Source organism: Quercus lobata, chromosome 11 (genome assembly GCF_001633185.2).
Source record: "Quercus lobata isolate SW786 chromosome 11, ValleyOak3.0 Primary Assembly, whole genome shotgun sequence".
In the NCBI taxonomy this organism is placed as follows: Eukaryota; Viridiplantae; Streptophyta; class Magnoliopsida; order Fagales; family Fagaceae; genus Quercus; species Quercus lobata.
The window spans coordinates 24,775,846-24,796,561 of NC_044914.1; the positions used below are offsets into that span (position 1 = coordinate 24,775,846).

General features: G+C 35.7%; 2 protein-coding genes and 1 pseudogene across 4 annotated transcripts in view; 2 read left to right on the top strand and 1 right to left on the bottom strand.

The window, feature by feature from the left end:
* The first annotated feature begins 7,272 nt into the window (after window positions 1-7,272).
* Window positions 7,273-9,185, top strand: LOC115966611 (MADS-box protein JOINTLESS-like). The gene is made up of 4 exons (XM_031085815.1): window positions 7,273-7,299; window positions 8,379-8,471; window positions 8,548-8,675; window positions 8,966-9,185. Exons 1-4 carry the CDS (start codon window positions 7,273-7,275, stop codon window positions 9,012-9,014), a joined length of 297 nt encoding a protein of 98 aa, XP_030941675.1. The 3' UTR covers window positions 9,015-9,185.
* A 3,726-nt stretch (window positions 9,186-12,911) lies between these two features.
* LOC115966612 lies at window positions 12,912-14,541 on the bottom strand (annotated as a pseudogene).
* A 3,558-nt stretch (window positions 14,542-18,099) lies between these two features.
* The window catches only part of LOC115968038 (MADS-box protein JOINTLESS-like), a 28,426-nt gene continuing 25,809 nt past the window's right edge, over window positions 18,100-20,716 (top strand). For 2 of the 3 annotated variants that reach the window (XM_031087229.1, XM_031087227.1), the window contains exon 1: window positions 18,154-18,461. In XM_031087229.1, the coding sequence (XP_030943089.1) occupies window positions 18,280-18,461 (182 nt within the window). In that variant the 5' untranslated portion in view covers window positions 18,154-18,279. The other variant, XM_031087228.1, reaches the window with a different exon arrangement.

Sequence of the window (20,716 nt, forward strand, 5' to 3'; positions counted from 1 at the left end):
AACTTGTAGTAAGGGTAGATTTGAATGAAAGTGAAGAACAAATGGTTGCAAGGTACCTGAGTGGATTGAAGCCATCCATCCAAGATTTCCTTAGTCTTCAATCATTGTGGAACGTGTCGGAAGCCTACAACCGGGCTTTACTGGTAGAGAAGCAACAAACTAGGCCAGCTTTAAGGTCTGGACAGTGGGGTTCCAGGTCTGGGCAGGGGATTTCTAGCCAATATAAGGTTGGGAATTCAAGTACAAATGGGAGAGGAGAAACTTCTGGGGTTGAACAGCAACCGGCAGGTTCTAAATCTGCTATTACAGCCCCAAAACAGTCCCAAACAGCCACTGTTGGCGGGGGTAGACAGCAACAGGTGGGTACTTTCAAATGTTTCAAGTGTGGAGAGCCGGGGCATCGATCTTCGGATTGTAGGAAGAAGGCTCTTATGTTGGAGGAAGTAAAAGAGCTTGAACATGAAGATGGAGAACCCATCTTTGATCAACCTTCAAATGAGGTTGGTGGTGATTTTGAAGAAGAAGAGGGCTTGACACTTGTGATGAGAAAGACTCTTCTTGCTCCTAAATTCAATTCTGAAGAAGATTGGTTGAGAACCAATATTTTTTATACAACTTGCAGTATTGGAGGAATAGTTTGTAATATGATCATCGATGGGGGAAGTTGTGAAAATGTGGTCTCTTAGGAGGTGGTTGATAAGTTGAGGCTTTCCACTCAAGATCACCCACATCCCTACAAACTTTCTTGGTTCAAGAAGGGTAATGAGGTGAAAGTAACGAAGCGTTGCTTGGTGCCATTTTCTATCCGGAAGAAATATTTTGATGAAGTTTGGTGTGATGTAGTACCAATGGATGCATGCCATATCCTTCTTGGAAGACCTTGGCAATATGATTGCCAAACGATGCATGATGGGAAGAAGAACACCTATACCTCAAGCAAAGACAATCTGCAATTTACTTTGCTGCCAATGAAGGAAAAGGTGACTTCTAAATCCTCTACAACCTCTTTACTCGCTTCTAAAAGCTTCATTCAAGAAAGTCAAGATAGTGGCTACATTTTCGCATTAATTCCAGTCAACACAGTGGCTGGAACTGATGTTCCTAGTGCTGTCACTGAGTTATTACAGCAATATGGTGATGTTTTTCCCCATGAGTTACCTCCTAACTTGCCTCCTATGCGAGACATTCAACATGCCATTGATTTGGTACCAGGTGCACCCCTTCCAAACAAGGCAGCATATCGTATGGCTCCAAAGGAGAAGGAAGAATTGCAAAAACAGGTTCAAGAGCTTCTTGACAGAGGCTACATTCGGGCTAGTATTAGCCCTTGTGCGGTACCCGCTCTTTTGACTCCTAAGAAGGATGGCTCTTGGAGGATGCGTGTGGATAGTAGAGCTATCAACAAGATCACAATCAAGTATCGTTTTCCAATTCCTAGATTGGATGACATGCTAGATTGCTTGGCGGGTGCAAAGGTGTTTTCCAAGATTGATTTGCAAAGTGGGTATCATCAAATTAGAATTCGCCCAGGAGATGAATGGAAGACGGCCTTCAAGACACATCATGGATTATTTGAATGGCATGTTATGCCATTTGGTTTGACAAATGCACCTAGCACTTTCATGAGGGTGATGACACAAATGTTGCAACCACTATTGGGGGTTTGTGTTGTGGTGTATTTTGATGATATTTGGTGTATAGCCGCTGTTTGGAGGATCACTTGGTGCATTTACAGCTTGTGCTTGACATTTTGAGGAGAGAAAAGTTTTATGGTAACATGAAAAAGTGTAGCTTTGGGATGGATCAAGTGGTGTTCTTGGGGTATGTTGTGTCTTCCAAAGGAGTGTTCATGGATGAAAACAAGGTTAAGGCAATTGTTGATTGGCCTACACCTTCTAGTGTGCATGAGGTGAGGAGTTTCCATGGTCTTGCTACCTTTTATAGAAGGTTTATTAGCAATTTTAGCACCATTGCAGCACCTCTCACCAATTGTCTCAAACAAAAGTCCTTTGTTTGGATTGATGAAGCCCAAGAAAGCTTCCAACTTTTGAAGAGGAAGTTAATTGAAGCTCCTATCCTTGCCTTGCCCAATTTTGACAAGATATTTGAGCTCAATTGTGATGCATCAGGAGTGGGAATTGGGGGTGTCCTTAGCCAAGAAGGGCAGCCCATAGCATTCTTTAGTGAGAAGTTGAATGAAGCAAAACTTAGGTATTCTACCTATGACAAGGAATTCTATGCTATTGTTCAAGCCATCAAGCGTTGGAGTTACTATTTGGCCTACAAGGAGTTTATTCTACACACCGATCATGAGGCTTTGAAATATCTTAATAGCGAATCTAATGTGAACAAGAGACATGCTAAGTGGGTAAGCTTTTTGCAGCAATTCACTTTCTTATTGAAACATCAGTCAGGAATTCTCAACAAAGTGGCTGATGGGTTGAGTAGGAGGACTAATTTCTTGGTGGAAATGCAAGCTAAGGTTGCTGGTTTTGAATTTTTCAAGGAGAATTACCAAGATGACCCACATTTTGGTGATTTATACCAACAATTGCAACAGGGACAGCAACCTACCAAGTCTGACTTTTGGTTGAAGGATGGATTTCTTTTCAAAGGACTGAAATTATGTGTGCCTAAATGTTCTCTAAGGGAGTTGATGATTGTTGAACAACATAATTTGGGGCATTTTGGCAAATCAAAGACCCTAGAATTCCTTAAACAAGACTACTTTTGGCCGGGAATGACTAAAGATGTTGAGCGGCATGTTCAAAGGTGCCAAGTTTGTCAAAAAGGAAAGGGTACAACCACTAATGCAGGTCTGTATTTACCTCTTCCAGTGCCTAATAAACCATGGGAATATATTAGTATGGATTTTGTTCTTGGCCTTCCACCTACACAACGAAAGAGTGATTCAATCATGGTGGTAGTGGATCGTTTCTCTAAGATGGCTCACTTTATCCCATGCAAGAAGACTTCGGATGCTTCCAATGTGGCTGCTTTATTTTTCAAAGAAGTCTACAAGCTTCATGGTGTACCCCTATCTATTGTTTCCGACAAGGATGCTAAATTTCTGGCTCATTTTTGGCGAACTCTATGGCGCAAGATAGGAACTAAATTGAGCTTTAGCACTTCTTTTCACCCTCAAACGGATGGTCAAACTGAAGTTGTCAACCGAAGTCTTGGAAATCTCTTGAGATGCTTGATTGGAGAAAATCCTAGAAATTGGGAAAGTATCCTTCCCTTGGCTGAATTTGCTTACAACTCTTCTCTTAATCGGACTATTAACACATCTCCTTTTGAAGTTGTGTATGGAAATAAACCTTTGAGGGTCTTAGATTTGGCACCCTTGCCACTTTCTAAGAAGGAGAATGTAAGAGCAACAGAAATGACAGATTTTATGCAATCTGTCCATGCACAAGTCAAGGAGAGAATTGAACATTCCAATGCAAACTACAAGGCTGCTGCTGATATTCACCGAAGGAGACTAATTTTCAAGGAAGGGGATCTTGTATGGGTGATTTTGACTAAAGAAAGGTGTCCTCATGGCTCCTATTCCAAGTTGGGAGCAAGGAAAGTAGGTCCATGCAAAGTATTGACTAAAATCAATGACAATGCCTACACAGTCCAACTACCCCATCACTTAAACATCTTTAATGCCTTCAATGTGAAGCATTTGAAGCCTTATTTTCCAATTGAAACTTGAGGGCAAGTTTCCTTAATGGAGGGGAGTATGATGCAGCCACCCTTTATCCTTAGGACTGACAACCAGCCAGCCAACCTTTCTAGCCTCTTAGGACTGCCAGCAGCCCCTTATTTTGACTTCTCATATCTGCCATGTATCCCTCCTCTACCATTAGGACTGACAACCAGCCAGCCAAACTTTCTGACCTCTTAGGACTGCCAGCAGCCCCTTATTTTGACTTCTCAAATCTGCTATGTATGCTCATTAATTACAGCTTTGACTTATGTAACTATTAGCTACTTTATTTCCTAATAGTTAAAGATTATAAATAGGCTAGCTATGTAAGAGTGAAATCAGTTTTTGATGTGAATATAATTCAGTTTCAAACCTGGACAGAAACTTGTTTCTCCAGTTTATCTGTAATTCCAGCTTTAATTCTTAATTTTAACGCAATTCTAGTTCAAGTTCTCAATCAATTGATCTTGATTTCCATCTCTAACATCCATGACAACAATATCACACCAAACTTCATATTTACAATTATTTTGCATTTCAAAAGAAACAAGATATCTTCTAGTGATGTAGAATAGACAACACATGCCTTCTTGATCTTATAGTCACATTAATCAGGATCGTGATAATAACATGGTCTTTGCCATCATAATTGTGCTCTTTACAGTGCATTTGTGGGACTTATCAACTTGTCTTTGATTGTGGTTGTCAAGAATTGCAATTAACCAGATAAAGCATTTTCAACAGGAATTTCAATGTAGTTAATGTTAAAAATTTTAGCAACATTAATTTAAATAACAAGAAGTGCATACCTAGATGTCTAGGATTTTGTAGGGTTTCACGATGAACTGTCATGGAAAACTAATATCACGAGTCTTGTGAAGTCTTACTTTGAATTTAGAGTATCTTTTCAATCTTTAAAATTTCCAAAACTAAAACAGTATTTACTCTATGATATTTATCCTGCAAGCAGCTTTTATGTAACATTTTCATGCAATAGCTTGAACCAAATCCAAAAGTCTAAGTAATTTTATTTGATGCCTGAAAAAATTAGAAATTTACTAAATAAGTAAGAAATTAATATGATGTAGAACACGGTAGGAAAATAAGAATAAGAGAACAAACAAGACAAATACTAGGCTTCACCACCTTGAATTTGCGTGCAAGCCCTAGACATCACCATTCACCACCAAACAAAGAGAAAGCCATCATTCTCAAATTATTCTTATTCAAATTGTACTACCTTTCACGACTACAAAAGTACTAGTTCAATAGGGTTTAGGTATTACACCAATATGGAAAATGCCTAATCAAATCCCTTAAAACTAAATTCAAAATTTAAAGTCGAAAACAAAATTATTTTCACATTCGGAAATAAAATCTTAGATGGTTTTAATGCTCCCTCTATCATACTTTCGTGTTTGAAGTAAACTCGACCTTGAGTTTTGAAGAAGAGAAGGATGAGAACTCTAGCACGCAATGCTTGCTATAATGTAGGAACCACATCTGGGAGCATGTAGAATAACAAAGCTTTGCATCCATCACATCATGATACTCTTCGGAAATGTGAAAATCAATGTTTAAAATCAACACAATCTTCTCTTGAATCACCATAGTATCCACTTTCTCCACTTCATCAAGTTGTTTATCTCCATGCACCATACAGGACTAATTATAGCATATTTAATAAATTCCACAACACATCATGCGCACCCTCAAAATTTTTCTTCTCTTGCTGAACTTTCGCCTCATCAAGTATTGACTCACCAACAACTTGAATTTGGTCTACTACATATGGTTGAGGATGTACTAACTGAATAGTTGTTGGCATGTGCATCTCCTTTGCATAACAAATTTTTGGTGCCTCAACATTACTTCTCTCATGTGTAAAAGCTTTACCCTCAATCTTTTTGGGTAGTTTTTGAGTGGATGTCATTATTTTGCCTTGTTAGGTATTAATCTTTGTGATTACTTGCTCCCCCAATTTGTACAAAATAGGTGAAACTTTTTGAATTTCCTTTTTTACACTAGCTCAAAGTGGACTGAGAAGAATCAAGAAAATTTCTTTATATTTTTCCAGAGACATAATTGTTTCCATGGCTGAAATAAGTGAATAGATGGACCTAATTATTTTAAAGAAAATTTGAAACATCTCAACAATCAATGCATCACACTCAAGGTCCAGCATCACTAAGCATGACCAGACCTTTGCTACAATGTCAAGAATTGAAACCTCCTTCATATAGTAACAATTGGGCACATGAGACAAATAGACAAATTTTCAAATGTTGCTACAATCAGCTGAAATATTTCCTTCATTTTCTCATCATCATATGGGGCATCTGGTGTTGTTATCCTCGTAATCTCAGTAATGCAAGATGCAACTGAAAAGTTCATTAGTGATCAATGCCTTCATTGAGGGTAAAAGTGCATCTTGCATTGATTTGGATGGTGCTTGATCCACATTTGCTAACAATTTTTTGACTTTATCAATAAGAGTGATCAGGTTATCAATGATGGAATAGGAGTTAAGGAGGATTTTCACATCCTCCTTAAGCTGCTCCTCAAAGTCTTTATCAAAGGAAGTCATTTTTAGCAACAAAATAAAAGACTGAAACTTTACTTGTTGCTAAAAGCTAAAGAACTTGATCGCTTATAGGTTTAATGGGCTAATCTCACTTCTTCTTTCGAAAATTGGGCTAATGGGTGGAGTTTTTTATTTTTTAATTTTTTTAATTTTCTTTTTTCTTTTTCTTTTTGTACTGATTTGAATTGAGTGGAGGAGATTAGATGTTCTAATACCAATTTGATGTAGAATAAAATAGGAAAATAAGGATAAAAGAAGAATAAAAGGATAAACAAGACAAAATTTAGGCTTGACCTCCTAAAATCTGCTTGCAAGCCCTAGGCTTCACCACCTTAGGGTATTTGGCATCACTACCAAACAAAGAGAAAGTCATCATTCTCAAGTCATCAAATTATTCTAATTCAAATTGTATTGCCTTTCACAATTACAAGAGCACTAGTTTAATAGGGTCTAGGGATTACACCAATATAGAAAAATGCCTAGTCAAATCACCTAAAACCCTCAACAATAAAGCTCAATTTAAAATTTAAAGTAAAAAAAAAATTACATTCAAAAATAAAATCCCAGATAATTTTAATGCTTCTTGCATCATAATGTACCCCTTTGTGTCAATCAATATAAATAATTTAGGAGTTCGTATAGATGTTAACCTTTTATAGTTTGACCAAATTAGAAGTTTGCACATAGTTTGTGTAAATCAATATAAATAATATTTGTGCTTCACATTTTAATTGGGAAAACGCAATTGGCCCTACAAACAATGGCAAATATGCCAACATGAGATAATAATTAGTTCTTCAGTCACTAGCTCAAGTTTTATTTCCTTAGATATGAGTCAGAAATACATACTAGTAGTTTATAAGTTCTTCCACACTTTCATTTTATTAAAATAAGAGAGAGATAAAAGAATTGAATGTGCTATCCTTATGTTGTATGAAGTATGCAGCAGGTAATTGAAAGGCATAGTCTACATTCATAGAATCCTGGCAAAATGGACCAACTGTCTCTTGAGCTACAGGTATGATGTTTTAAAGTTTTTTAGTTGGTAAATAAGTGAGGTGGAAAGTCATAAGAAACAGATTACGTCTACTTTGAGATAATAACTCTTGAATCCATAAGAGGTTCCTTTAATTCCCAAGGAGAAATTTGAAGTCCACCGAAAGGAATGGAGAAAAAACATTTTAAAATTTATATTAATGAGATTTTGAATTACCTCGGAGGCTACCATGCATATAAATAGGAAAATAAATCATAGGGAGGCTCGTAGACCATAAAACACACTATTTCGTGTTAAGCAAAAAATGAGGCTAGAAATATGAAAAATCACCAAAAAGATCAAAATTAGAAAATTTGCAAAATCAAATCATACAAACCTTAGGAGACATCCCAAAACAAATGGGATCTTATTCTGAATTCTAAATTGAAAGAAGGAAACATGACTCTTGATTATTTCTTTATCCAGTTTCTCATGAAATTTTCATGAAAACTTCGAAATTTGCGTTTTATTGAAAATCCTACCCCCATAAGAAAAGCTAGGTATTTTTTTTTTTTTTAACAACTTAGAAGACTACTTCTTGCACTCCTAGAATGATGACCCTGACATTTACAGCAACCCTAAAAATTTCTTATTTAAGGCAGGAAATGCTTACATATTTTAGAGCCATTGTTACATTAAAAGTGCTCGGTAACACATCACATTTCAAAAATCTTCATGAACGGCATGTTTTTTAAATTAGCTTGAGAACGTTACCTCCTATGCCATGTTGAGCAAGGAAATTGAGGAGAAGACACATGAATTGAGGTATTATAGCTACATCACTATCATCTTGTTGTTGTAAATACATATACATACCACAATAAATTAATGTTGAGAAATGTTCACACCTAACACAAGAAGATTAGGGGAGAAGAGCTCAGTGGAATGGATATGGAAGAATTACAAAAACTAGAGAAGGAGCTTGAAGTAGGCCTGAGCCATGTTATAGAAACGAAGGCTTGTCTCTCTTTTTTTATCTCTGTTTGCAGGCATTATAATGGAGTTTTGAAATTTATGTACTGTCTCTTAATATAAAAAACTTTTGTCTTTCAGGGTGAAAGATTTCTGGAAGAGATCACAGCCCTTCAGCAAGGGTCATGTTCCAACTGATGCAGGGAGCCCAACTGATGGAAGAAAACCAACGATTAAAACAGGTAATAGGTCTTTTTTTTAGAGAAAAAATTCTTCCTCTCTTTCTATCTCAGTTATAAAAAAATGTCTCTTCCATAGATGGAGAATCTGTTTAGCACTCAAACACATGTACTTGAACAAGGTCAGTCATCTGAGTCAATCACCAATATTTGCAGCTCATCTGATCCTCAAGATAATGACAGTTCAGACATATCTCTCAAGTTGGGGTAAGTTTGTAAAATCCTTAAAAAAATTGAGTTTTTTGGATGAATTATGAAATAATATTCAGGATTCAATCAATGGATATTTACACAAACCTCAATATTTAGGGGTCTTATAGCATATAGTTCTAGTTTCAATAGAGGAACTTGACCAAATAGATAAATTTGTTCTTAGTTTTAATTATTTCTCTGGATTTAGTATTACAATATGTACTATATTCTAATTTACAGTTCTAATGGGTTTATCTGGTACTAAAAGATAAATTTGTTGGTGAAATTAATGGTTGCTACCACAGGGTGCTGTCACTTGCAACTCCTCATCGAGCAAATTGTCTGTTTCCGTAACAACTTAACCATCATTATTGACTGCATGGCAAGAAATGCATATTGCTACTATAGAGAAACTCTTTGCCTTAGTGCATCTTTCTATGTCTTGCAGGCTACCTTTTCCTAAATGAATTTGAAGTATAGTGAAGATCAAGAAGCATGCATGGATTCTCTTTTCTCAAATACAAATGAAAAAAGGCCATGCTTAAGTAAATACAAATCCTAGCTCAGAGTTGTAATTAATTTTCTGTAAGGCCAATTTGTTTCCACCAGCTGATTCTAAGTGAGTCTGCATGTGTATACGATAGATTTTGGATGCTTAATCTTTTTTATGGATGAATCAAGGGTCAATTTGTTACAATGGAAAATAAAGTATAGGGTGTTGGAAAAGGTCGAGTCTAGGGTTGAGACTAATGGCAAGTCATACTATTGATAAATAGATTCACAATTCTGCAATAGGTTTTGTTTATCTTTGCATGATTGCTAGTATTACATATTTTTCGCAACATTTCTTTATCAAGAATGGTGCTTTTGAGTACACTTTGGTTTAAGCCTTAAGGTCTAAAAACGTTTTCAAGTCAATCTTTCTTGCAATAAGACTTCTGTGAGCTTCCTATGATTTTGCAACCCAGATTCTTGCTCCAACTTGAGAAAAGTGATATTATAATTCATAATATTAATTTGCTCCCACTGCTTTCTTTTTGGTTTTTTGTTTTTGTTTCTGCTTTTTTTTTTTTTTTTGTTTTTGATTTTGAATTTTGAATTTTTCTAGGTTGGATTGTTCTATTTCCTAGTCTTCCTTGGCAACTCAAGATTAGCACTTCACAGGTTTCATCCATATTTAACTAGGTCTTGTCTTGGCTCTCTCTCTCTCTCTCTCTCTCTCTCTAAAAAAGTAAATAAAATAATGCAAGATTTTAAATTATATATATTTGTCAAAACTGCATCATATCTATATAATTTGGTATTCACCAATCACCATGAAGCAAACTCATTAAAAAATGTTTAACATGTTAGGGCTAGTTAAGACGAATAAAAATCAAATGTCAATCTTTTTTTTTTTTTTTTTGGGTGCTAGTGTGAATATCTAGAAGTGAACTCCTCAAATAATTAATTATCTCCTAGATGTGTGTATGACTCTTCAAGTAATTAATTAATCAGTTGTTTTTTTTTTTTTTTTTTTTTTGTGAAAATTGATTAATCAATTCTGAATGACTCTTTAGTTCCTTTTTCTCACTTTACTCAAAATAGCAACCAAAACATAAATCATGAATAGTACATGAGGTCACTTATATAGCATACTCAATAATTTTCATGTGTTTCTACTTTCTAGAGAAGTGATATCTATTTTTAGTATTTTAATGCTAGTAGGTTTACAACTGAAAATCTCACCAAACATATTTATTTTTGGTATAACAAGAAAACATGAACATATTAAACATTCTGAAATTAATAATTACACTTACTACTCCTATCTTTGTATAGTTTGATTTATTAATCATATATAGTACATGTGGTCACATCCTTTGATTTATATTTTTTTTTCAATCCCAATTCCCAAATTGCTAAATCGAGATATATATCTAAAACATGTACTTTATTATATTATAGTTTGAATTGATTAAACTCATGAATCAAAAAACAAATAAAACTACCTTAAACATCTAGTCTCTTAGAGCATTCACATCCCAAAATTCTATTCCATCCTATTTTATCATCCCAAAAAACTACTTTATTAATTATACTATACCATTTTACAATACTCTCAGCATCCCAACTTTTATTTTATAATACAACACATTAAAATAATATTTCTACACAATAAAATAAAATATCCCAAAATCCAAAAACCCGGTGAAAGAGAGAGAGAGAGAGAGAGAGAGAGAGAGAGGGGAATTGATAAAAGTAAGTGAATAATTTTTTTTATTTTTTATTTTTAAGAATTGAGTTACAATGCAATTCTACCTATAGGATTGCATTGTAGTACTTAGGGGTGTCAATTCGGGTTAGCGTGTCGGGTTCGTGTCGTGTTAAAGTAGGAGTATTCGACTAAATGGCTCAACCCTAACCCGACCCATTTAATAATCGTGTCAGGATCCTTCAACCCTAACCCGACCTGTTAATAAGGCGGGTTGACCTGACCCAACCCATTTGACACGCTTAATAAACGAGTCATGTTGGGTTGACACGAATGTAACACAACCCATTTCAACCTGCATAATATTAAATATAACATTCATCTAGATATAATTTTTTTTACATCTCAAAAAACAGTGCATACAATTCAAGTCTTCAACCCACATTCAAAATAATATAGTTCAACAAAAATATAACATTCATCTAGAAATAAGTTATTCACACTCTAAAAGAAATGCATACACTTCAACCTAAATACAAAATAACAAAGTTTAACAAAAATAAAAATAACATAGTTCAACAAAAATATAATATTCTTGGAACTCGCCAAATGCTAAGTATCAATATTGAAAGAATTTGAGCAAACAGTAGACTAATTCTGACTATGACCATGATTATCATCCATAGATTCTTTGTTGATGTCCAAATTCATAACATCTTCCACAAGCTCATCCAATTTCATTTGTGTAAGTTCTATGCCCAAAAAAAAAAAAAAAAAAAAAAGTATTATTAGTTCTAGAGTCTATAAAGTTTCAATTTCCAATTATATCCCTTGTAAATTTTTGTAATCACTTACTTTTCTTGTTAAATTTAAAATATATGTTGGATATAAAAGGTATTTGACAAATTTAAAATAAAATAAATATTTATTTGTTATACGAGTTAAACAGGTTGTGTTAAGTGGGTCATTTCGGGTTGACACAAATAAATTGGCGTGTCAAACCTGTCTATTGCAGGTTACGCGGGTTGACCCGTTTATGACCCGTTTCTTATCGTGTCGCTTTCGGGTCGACCCATTTATGACTCAAACCCATTAAGGCCCAACCCTAACCCGAAAAAACCCGTGTCGGGTTCGTGTCGTGTTCGCGGGTTGGGTTGAACATTGACACCCCTAGTAGTACTATCGCAATTTTTTTTTTTTTTTGCAATAGTTGGTTTTTACAAGTCCGGATGTGTGTATGTGTGTGTGTGTGTGTGTGTGTGTGTTGGGGGGAGGGGGGAGGGTTTGGGCTTTTATGCTAAATTTTCCCTACATATGGCATATGTCATTCCCAATGTGATTGCTCTTAGCTCGACTGATATGTATAGTGGTACCCCATTTATTGTCACTATTCTCTGATATGTGGACCCTGCATTCCTAAGGCCAAAGGGCATCACATGATAGTGATAATTCCTAGTGGGAGGCTGAAAAGTAGTTTTCTCCTTATCAGATAATGGTAAAGGTATCTGATGATACCCTTGAAAGTCATCCAAGAAACTTATCCAAGGATGCCCAACTGTTGCATCCACCAATTGATTAATCCGAGGAACAAGGAAAGGATCCTTCGGACAAACTTTATTCAAATCCGTGAAGTCCACGCACAGACGCCACTTCCCGTTTTTCTTTTTTACTACCACGGTATTAGCCAACCACTCGGGGTAGAAGACCTCTTTGATTGCCCTCGCTTGCTTAAGCTTGTTTACTTCTACCCTTACTGCTTCAGTATGCTCTTTTGACGAACATCGAGGTGTCTGCCTTCATGGGGTCGCCTCTGGATTCACGTTTAGCTGATGGCATATAAATTCAGGGTTAATCCCAGGTACATCATAGGTACTCCAGGCAAACACATCTATGTTGTCCTCCAAGAACTTCACGAAGGCTACCTTTTCTAAGGAGGGCAATTGAGACCCCACTCAAAAGAACTTTTCTTCATCTAGCCCAATCATGATCCTTTCCAACTCCTCGGATAGCACCCCCTGAGACTCGGTACCAAGTCCTACTTCGGGACCCTTTGATTGCTATGGGATTTGCTCCTTTTCCACCACTGCTTGACTTGCGGGTTTCCGTGTAATGGCTGCTATCAGACATTGCCTAGCCATTACTTGACTTCCTATTAGTTCCCCAACTCTTCCTTGTGTGGGGTACTTAACTTTCAAGTGTAAGGTTGACGAGATTGCTCCTATAGCATGAAGCCAAAGTCTAGCTAAGATAGCTGTGTAAGGGGAATAGGCCTCCACAACAATGAAACTGACTTGCACTTCCTCATCCCCAGCCTGCACAGGTAACCTTATCATCTTACGGAGGACTATCATCCTCCCATTAAAGCTTATCAACGGCATGTCATACTTTTCCAGGTCCTTGGGCTTTAAATTCAATCCTTTATACAAGTCAGGGTATATGATCTTCACTCCAATTCCCTGGTCTACCAAGACCTTTTTTACATCATAGCCACCAATCCTAATGGTTACTACCAAGGCATTATCATGTGGTTAGAATGTTCCCTTCTTATCCTCCTCTGAAAAACCCAAAATGGGTATGGCCACCACCTTGGCCTTTTTGAGTGTCCGATCCCTATCTCCCGAATTAGGGCCCATAGCCATAGACATGACCCCCGAACAAGTCCTTGCATTGCCCTGGGGCTTAGCGAAAATCACATTAATTGTACCTAGTGCTAGCTGAGGAACTCCATCCCTCTGATACCCAACTCTAGAATACCCGAACTGACTCGTTGACTGATGTAAGAACTGGTTTAGCTTCCCTGCCCTTACTAGCTGGTTCAAGTGATCTCGCAAAAGTGTTGCAGTCCTCTGTCGTATGCCCTTTTTCCTGATGATAATGGCAATAAGGGCTCTAGTTCCTTCTGGACACATCCCCACCCATCTCATTGGGCCATTTAAAGTACGGCTCATTTTTTATCTTCTCCAATATCTGATTAATTGGCTCTTTGAACAAAGAATTGACTACCTAAGCCCCCGAGGATGACGTCTGGTTGGGAAAGTCTCTTCTGGGATGATTATTCTAATATCCACCTCCCCGAGGATCCCTTTTCTTCGGGAAGACCTTAGCCTTTCCCTTCCCTTGGGCTTGATCTTCTTCTACTCTCTTATACTTACCAATATGATCCATGAGCTGGCGCATGCTAAGGGCAGACTTCATGGTCAGTGACTTTCACAATTCATGGTCCGTTGGGAGCCCTACCTTAAATGTTCTAACTGTCACATCTTCAAAATCTCTGTCTATTTCATTATACGTTTCCCAGTATCTATCAGAGTAGGTCTTGAGAGTCTTACCCTCCCTCATAGCCATGGACAAAAGAGAGTCCAACAACTTAGGGACTCTACTACATGTGACAAATCTTGCTCCAAATGTTCTCGTCAACTCCTCAAAGGACCTTATTCACCCCTCATCTAGGGCATCAAACCACCTCATAGCCACAGGCCCGAGGCTAGAAGGAAAAACTTTGCACATGAAGGATTCATTGCTAGAATGGACTGCCATCTTTTGATTAAAGTGGTTCACATGCTTTATAGGGTTAAACCTTCCATTGTATATAGTAAAAGTAGGCTGTGAAAACCGATGGGGAAGCCTAGCATTATTGATTCTCCTAACAAAAGGTGACTTGGATATTTGTAGGAGTGCTTCGCTCATCACATCATTCCCCATGTCGAGGTGGGATGACCCTTTCTCACGCTTGTACTTTTCCTTTTCTAGCTTGTCCTAGCACGAAGACATTGAGAAGGATTCGTAGGATGGAGTTCTAGACCTATGGTGGAATGAGCGATCCCTGCTTTCCCCTGATCCACCACTTGATGGGGGCAAAGGACTCCACCAAACATGCTTTCTACTCCACAACTTCCTGCACAGGTGAGCTATCTGTAGTTGTAATTTCCGTGTCTCTTGTTCATGGGAAACATGGCTCCTTGTCCTTGAGGGACTCCTCTCTGTGCGTTCTATGTGGTAAGACTCCACCATAACACTCCGTGTATGTTGCCTATCTCTCATTCGCTCAAAGTTGACAAATTGGTTTTCCCTTTATGAACCTACGGATTCCTCCCTATCTTGTCCTACGTTAGCCATAACTAATCAGGACAATCCCATAACACCTTGATGTTCCTATAAATGGCGCCAATTGTAAGGACTCAGGAATCAAATAGCCCAAGCCCACTTAGAATAATAAGGTTTGCACAATTCAACCAGGCCCAAATCAATGTATTTGTGAGAGAGTGGGTCAAACAAAAAGGGAGGGCTTAGCCCGAGGACAAAAACAGGGAAGAAAAGCTAATGGCCATGAATTATTATATGAAATAGGCTTATTACAAACTTGCCCGAGGAGGCAAATAATACTCAAAACGAAACACTATTCACTCTCTTCCTTTAATGTTCTTATTCCAACTCTTATCTTTCTGAGAATTCTGCTTTGATCCCCTTTTCTAGAAATTTCCTCTCCCTATATACTCACTTCCTTTTTACAGCTTGACCCCTCATCTCTACCTAACCAAATTCTCATCATGACACCTGTCCCCTTAAACATCTGCTGAAGGTGGTAGAAGAAACTGCTTAGCTGTGAATTACACTGTTCATGTCACTTCCTCATCAATGTGGCTGATAAAACTGTTGCCCACCATTTAATGCGGAGGCAACAGGCTACTTCTCATTGGAAACTTCCCCTACTTTCCATGACTCTCTCTCCTCCACCTATCCTTCCCACCTAGAGCTCCCAAGAGACTTTTGTCTCTTCTCCTCCTCTCCTCGGGTGAATTCCCTCCTTGGGCACGTGATGTCTTAATAACAAGATTAACAGCTTAGCAATCCCTTCCTCAGTCGTCAGGCCCCCACAGCCCCTTTTAAAGGATAATTACAAGAATAATTAAGGAATCATTAGTATTTGATAATTGGATTAATCAAGTGCGTGCAACCTTGCAATTATTTTTAGTTTAATTAAATAGGATTATGACCTGTCCTTGATTTTAAATTGAATCCTCATGGTACTAATTAAAATCAATTGTTCATACTCACATATAATCAGACTCAACCTTGTGGATACATCTTAGTAGTTAAAATTTGATTTCATGATATCTTTTAGTCCAATGGTTTTGTTTGTAGCCTGTGACCTGTAGTTTTAATTATTAAGATTTAAAGATTTTTTTTATATGGAGCAAATGAAATTACGATCAAATGTTACGATTTTACCTTTAAGATATAAAATTACCCTTTTGCTTTCTCATTATTACTTGAGATAATTGTTAGCATAATCATGTTCAATATAATTTATAAATGTCCAACCCTAATGAAATTGTGATTCTATTTAAATAAATATAAATAACCTTATACTTTCTTAAATAAATTATTTACTTTAAAAATAATAATTTTATTTATAGATATTTAAAAATTTTAACGAAGATTTAGGATGTAAGAAGTCAAGCAACTTTGCCATTTCATATATATAAGATCGTTTTTTATAAAAATTTTAAGGATTAAAAAAAATAAAGTAAGAAATATTCAAGATTTTTTTTTTTTTAAATTTTGGGTTGCCCTCCCCACCCTGGCCCCTTTGATGCTCTGCCACTATATCCACCTATGATATTGTCCAATTACAATTTAGTTTTACAACCATTCGTTTATTACATTTTACCCATAAGATGACTAAGATGAAATCAATAAAATCCCATTCAAATTAAAGTTTTAGATTTTATTTTAAAAATTTTAGGGGTGAAAATGTAGTAATTGAAAAGTTTGTGAGACTAAGTTGTGATACACACAAAGCAAAAGGGAATAAATGATTTGTTCACAAAATGCAACTTAGTTTCATTTTAGTCCAAATTATAGGGTGTTAAATATAATAATAAAAACTTTATGACCTAAATTATAATAAGGCCAAACCATATATAAATAAACAGCAGTTTTCTAATTTTGTTTGAACTCTTTAGTCTCATGCTTTTGTAAAGCAATTTCATGAAAATGAAAATCACTCTGCATTCAATTTTTAAAAGGAATGTGGAACAATTTTAACATTGAAATAAGTTTTATTTTATTTTTTTTAGAAACATCATTGAATTATTAAGTTAGAACAAGCATTGGTTCAAGGATGAAACTAAAACCTACAAATTATTTAGAAACAATATTAATTTGTTCTTAACTTTATTTAGCATCTTCATACAAAATAAATAAATAAATAAATATCTTTTCTCTTTATGTTTAGCTGTAAATAACCTTGTCTTGAACTTTATTTTAGTCTCTCTAGTTTTCAAATTCAACTGCACACCACCTAACTAGAGTTTTTTAATTTATTTATTTATTTTATTTTATTTCATTTTTATATATTCAGGATTTGAATTCAAGGTCTATTCTATGTAAGAATTGGGTAATATTACTTACTCACAAGGCTCTTGGCCTAACTTTTTGAAAGACTAAATACAAAACTGCATCATCTAACCTTATCTAGTTTTCAATTTGTTCCTATAGTTTTAATTTTTCCTTTTCAATTCAGTCATTTAAATTATAGATTTTTTTCAATGTAACTCTTCTGAAAAATGACTTAATTTTGCTATTGGAGAGAAATAGGACTTGACGGTAGAATTGGATAGAGATTGACTGAAAAACCAGATTCAAATGTAAATAAAGGAACTTAAATAATATATACATATATATATATATATATATATATATAAACAAAAATAAGAATAGATAAAAATTATAATTTAACTTTTATTATGGTTGTGTTTATCTTCAAATGACGAGGTAACATTAAACAAATTAAGAAAATATCTTTAATATATAATTCATAATAATAATAAATTTAATGTTAAAATTAAATTGGTGTGGTTCCATGCTACACAACAGTTTTTTTTTGTTGTTGTGGTTGTTGTTGAGAAACAACAGTTTTGTTTGTCATAGCACTAACATTGGTGGTGCAAATCTCCTCAATTACTATTTTAGCAACCAACAAGGTAAAAAGCAGCAACATCTGGGGTGGGTTTATTTTTTTTATTTTTATTTTTACCAACTGTAGCTTAGGATGAAAAAAGAAAAAAGATTATTTTATTTGCAAATATCTAATGGTGTGGTAGAGAGAAAGAGAGGAGAGATTTATAATATTTTATAGTGTAGTTATATTATTTAATTGTGTTGGTTGTAAAAATAAAAATTAAGATGTTGCGCCAGTCGTAAAATAGGATAGTAAAAAAAGATAAAATAAGTTTTTAGAGAATAAAATAGAAATTAGGATGTATCTCCGAATTCTGATGCGTGGACCGTGTAGGCTATCTCTTTTCTTCTCTCTCTCACAACTTTGTATGCAAATAGTTTCTATTTCTGGAATACAAGGTTGGGCTAATAATTTGGTTTGAACTTTGAAGTAAAGGGTCTGATAACCTAATATCTGGGAAAATGACGAGGAGGAAAATTCAGATTAAGAAGATTGACAACACGACGGCAAGGCAGGTGACATTCTCAAAAAGGAGGAGAGGACTTTTTAAGAAAGCTTTTGAGCTCTCTACTCTCTGCGATGCTGAAATTGGTCTCATGGTCTTTTCTGAAACAGGAAAGCTCTTTGAATACGCCAGCTCAAGGTTTCAATCTCTTTCTCACACTTCTTTCTACTTATAGAAAAACCCTTTTTTTTTTCTCATTTTTTTGACTAAGAGAAAAACCCTTTTTTCTATCTATAGAAAAATATGTCATTGTCCATTCCTTGATCGCTTTGTTCATGCATTCACTATGATTTTATGATTTCTAAGGTGTGTGTGTGTGAGAGAGTGAGAGATCCAACTGCTCAAAATAAAGATCCTTTTAAGAAAAATACTGAACAAACCTAATAAGTGATTTAAAAAATAGTACCATGTAACATCTAATCAAGAAAAGATAAAGTACTGCAAAATCTTATGGTTTCTGTCTTAAGAAAAGGGAAAAAAAAAAAAAAAAAGGAAAGAAAAATAAACAGTTTCTTTTGGTAAACCAAATAATAACAGCTATCAATTCTTACCCTGAAGGGTTTACGTATATATGTAGCTGCTACTTGTTTTGCAGTTCTATAAGCGGGTTATTTTGTATTTGAATATTGCTAATTATTGCCTATTAATTAGCTTATAATCTAATTTTTTATTTACCCTGAGTTTTAGAGTTGCACTTGCTTATTGTAAAACTTCAATTAGCCGCTTCAACTCTGCTTTTAGTGTTTGTTTTCTCAAAAAAAAAACTCTTCATTTAATGCCTGATGGTCTTTGTACTTTTGCATTTCTACCTGATTAAATCCACTTTTGTTATCCTGACTAATCTATTCACAGCATTACTGTAAGAATTTCTTCATAAAATATCATGCAAATCTCAATGAAATTATATGACTAGCTTAGGAGCAACGTTAGAGATTATAATTTTTTGTTTAGAGTAACATATATCAATTGAAACACTTTTGTTTATGCATACATAAAATCTAATGCTAAAGATTCCAAGACAAAAGTGAGCTCTGATCTCGTTAAATAAATTCTCTTCCTATCTTCTATAGTAATATCACATATGTAAATGTTAAATCTACTTAGTTGTAGTGTTCTTCCACTAGCAAATAACACCATTAGGCTTACATTGCAAGTGTATGATGAAAGTTCAAAGAGTGTGCAATATACAAATTGAAATTGTCAAGTACTCTTGATTGAGAAAAATGAAACAAATTACTTTACTCTACATGAAATATATAAGCATTACAAGAACTACGTCTACATGAAATTATCTCCCTCCTTCACAAACAAAGCACGAGACTTTTGTCTCCAGGAAATTTCCTCAAGAGAAGCCAAATGTTCTATGTCCCCTTTGAGCTAAATGCATCGATTTTGATCCTCATTCGATAGATCCACCAACTCCTCTCTAGCATCTAAACCCATAAGTTCAGTCAGCAAATTCTTCTTTCTAAAAGCCAAATCACCAAACACCTCCCTGTTCCACTTTTTTAAATTAGCTTTCAAAGCCTTCCAACTTTTGTGCCAAAATAAAACTTGGACGGCCTGTAAAATTGTAACCAACCCACCATTGCTGCACTCTATCAACAAAACCCTCAACTTGCAGCCACATGTTTTCAAATTTAAAGGCACTGCGGCCTCGTCGAACAACACCAGCTTCCAACCAAAGCGGACAGTGATCTGAAATAACACGCGAAAGCACCCTTTGGGATATATTCTCAAAATGTTCCTCCCAATCTAGAGAAACCAAAGCTCTGTCAATTCTTGACATAGAGGGGATACCAGAATCTCTAAACCAAGTAAAGGAAGCCCCCTCTAACGGTAAATCTACTAAAGAATTACTCTTTATAAAGTCTGAGAAGGTAAACATAGCAGGGCTGAACGACTCACAACCAAGTCTTTCACTTGGGTACCTGATAATATTAAAATCCCCTACTAAACACCATGCCATGGGCCACCTGGCTCGCACCTGTAATAACTTCTCCCACAAAAAAGACCGCTGACTGTCATCATTGGGGCCATATACACCTGTACAAGCCTAAACAAAGTCATCCACTACCCCTCTCAATAAGACACTGACAAAAAAATGTCCAACAATAACATCCATCTTTTCAAAAACCCTCTTGTCCCAAACCAGCAAGATCCCTCCCGAAGTTTGGACAGCATCCAAAGCAACCCAATCAATGAAAGGACTTCCCCATAAACTTCGAACAAAAGCAGTGTTGAGAGAAGCTACTTTCGTTTCTTGAAAACAAACAATATCACATTTCCACTCTTTTAGAAGATTTTACAAACCTGTCTCTTTCGAGGATTGTTAAGCCCCCTTACGTTCTAAGAAAGTAGGTGTAAATTCATTAAAAACTACCAACAACGCC

Coding starts and splice junctions, on each gene's coding strand:
- LOC115966611 (XM_031085815.1), top strand. CDS start 7,273: ATGGACCAACTGTCTCTTGAGCTACAG. Junction 7,300..8,378: donor AACTGTCTCTTGAGCTACAG/GTATGATGTTTT, acceptor TCAGGGTGAAAG/ATTTCTGGAAGAGATCACAG. Junction 8,676..8,965: donor GACATATCTCTCAAGTTGGG/GTAAGTTTGTAA, acceptor TTGCTACCACAG/GGTGCTGTCACTTGCAACTC.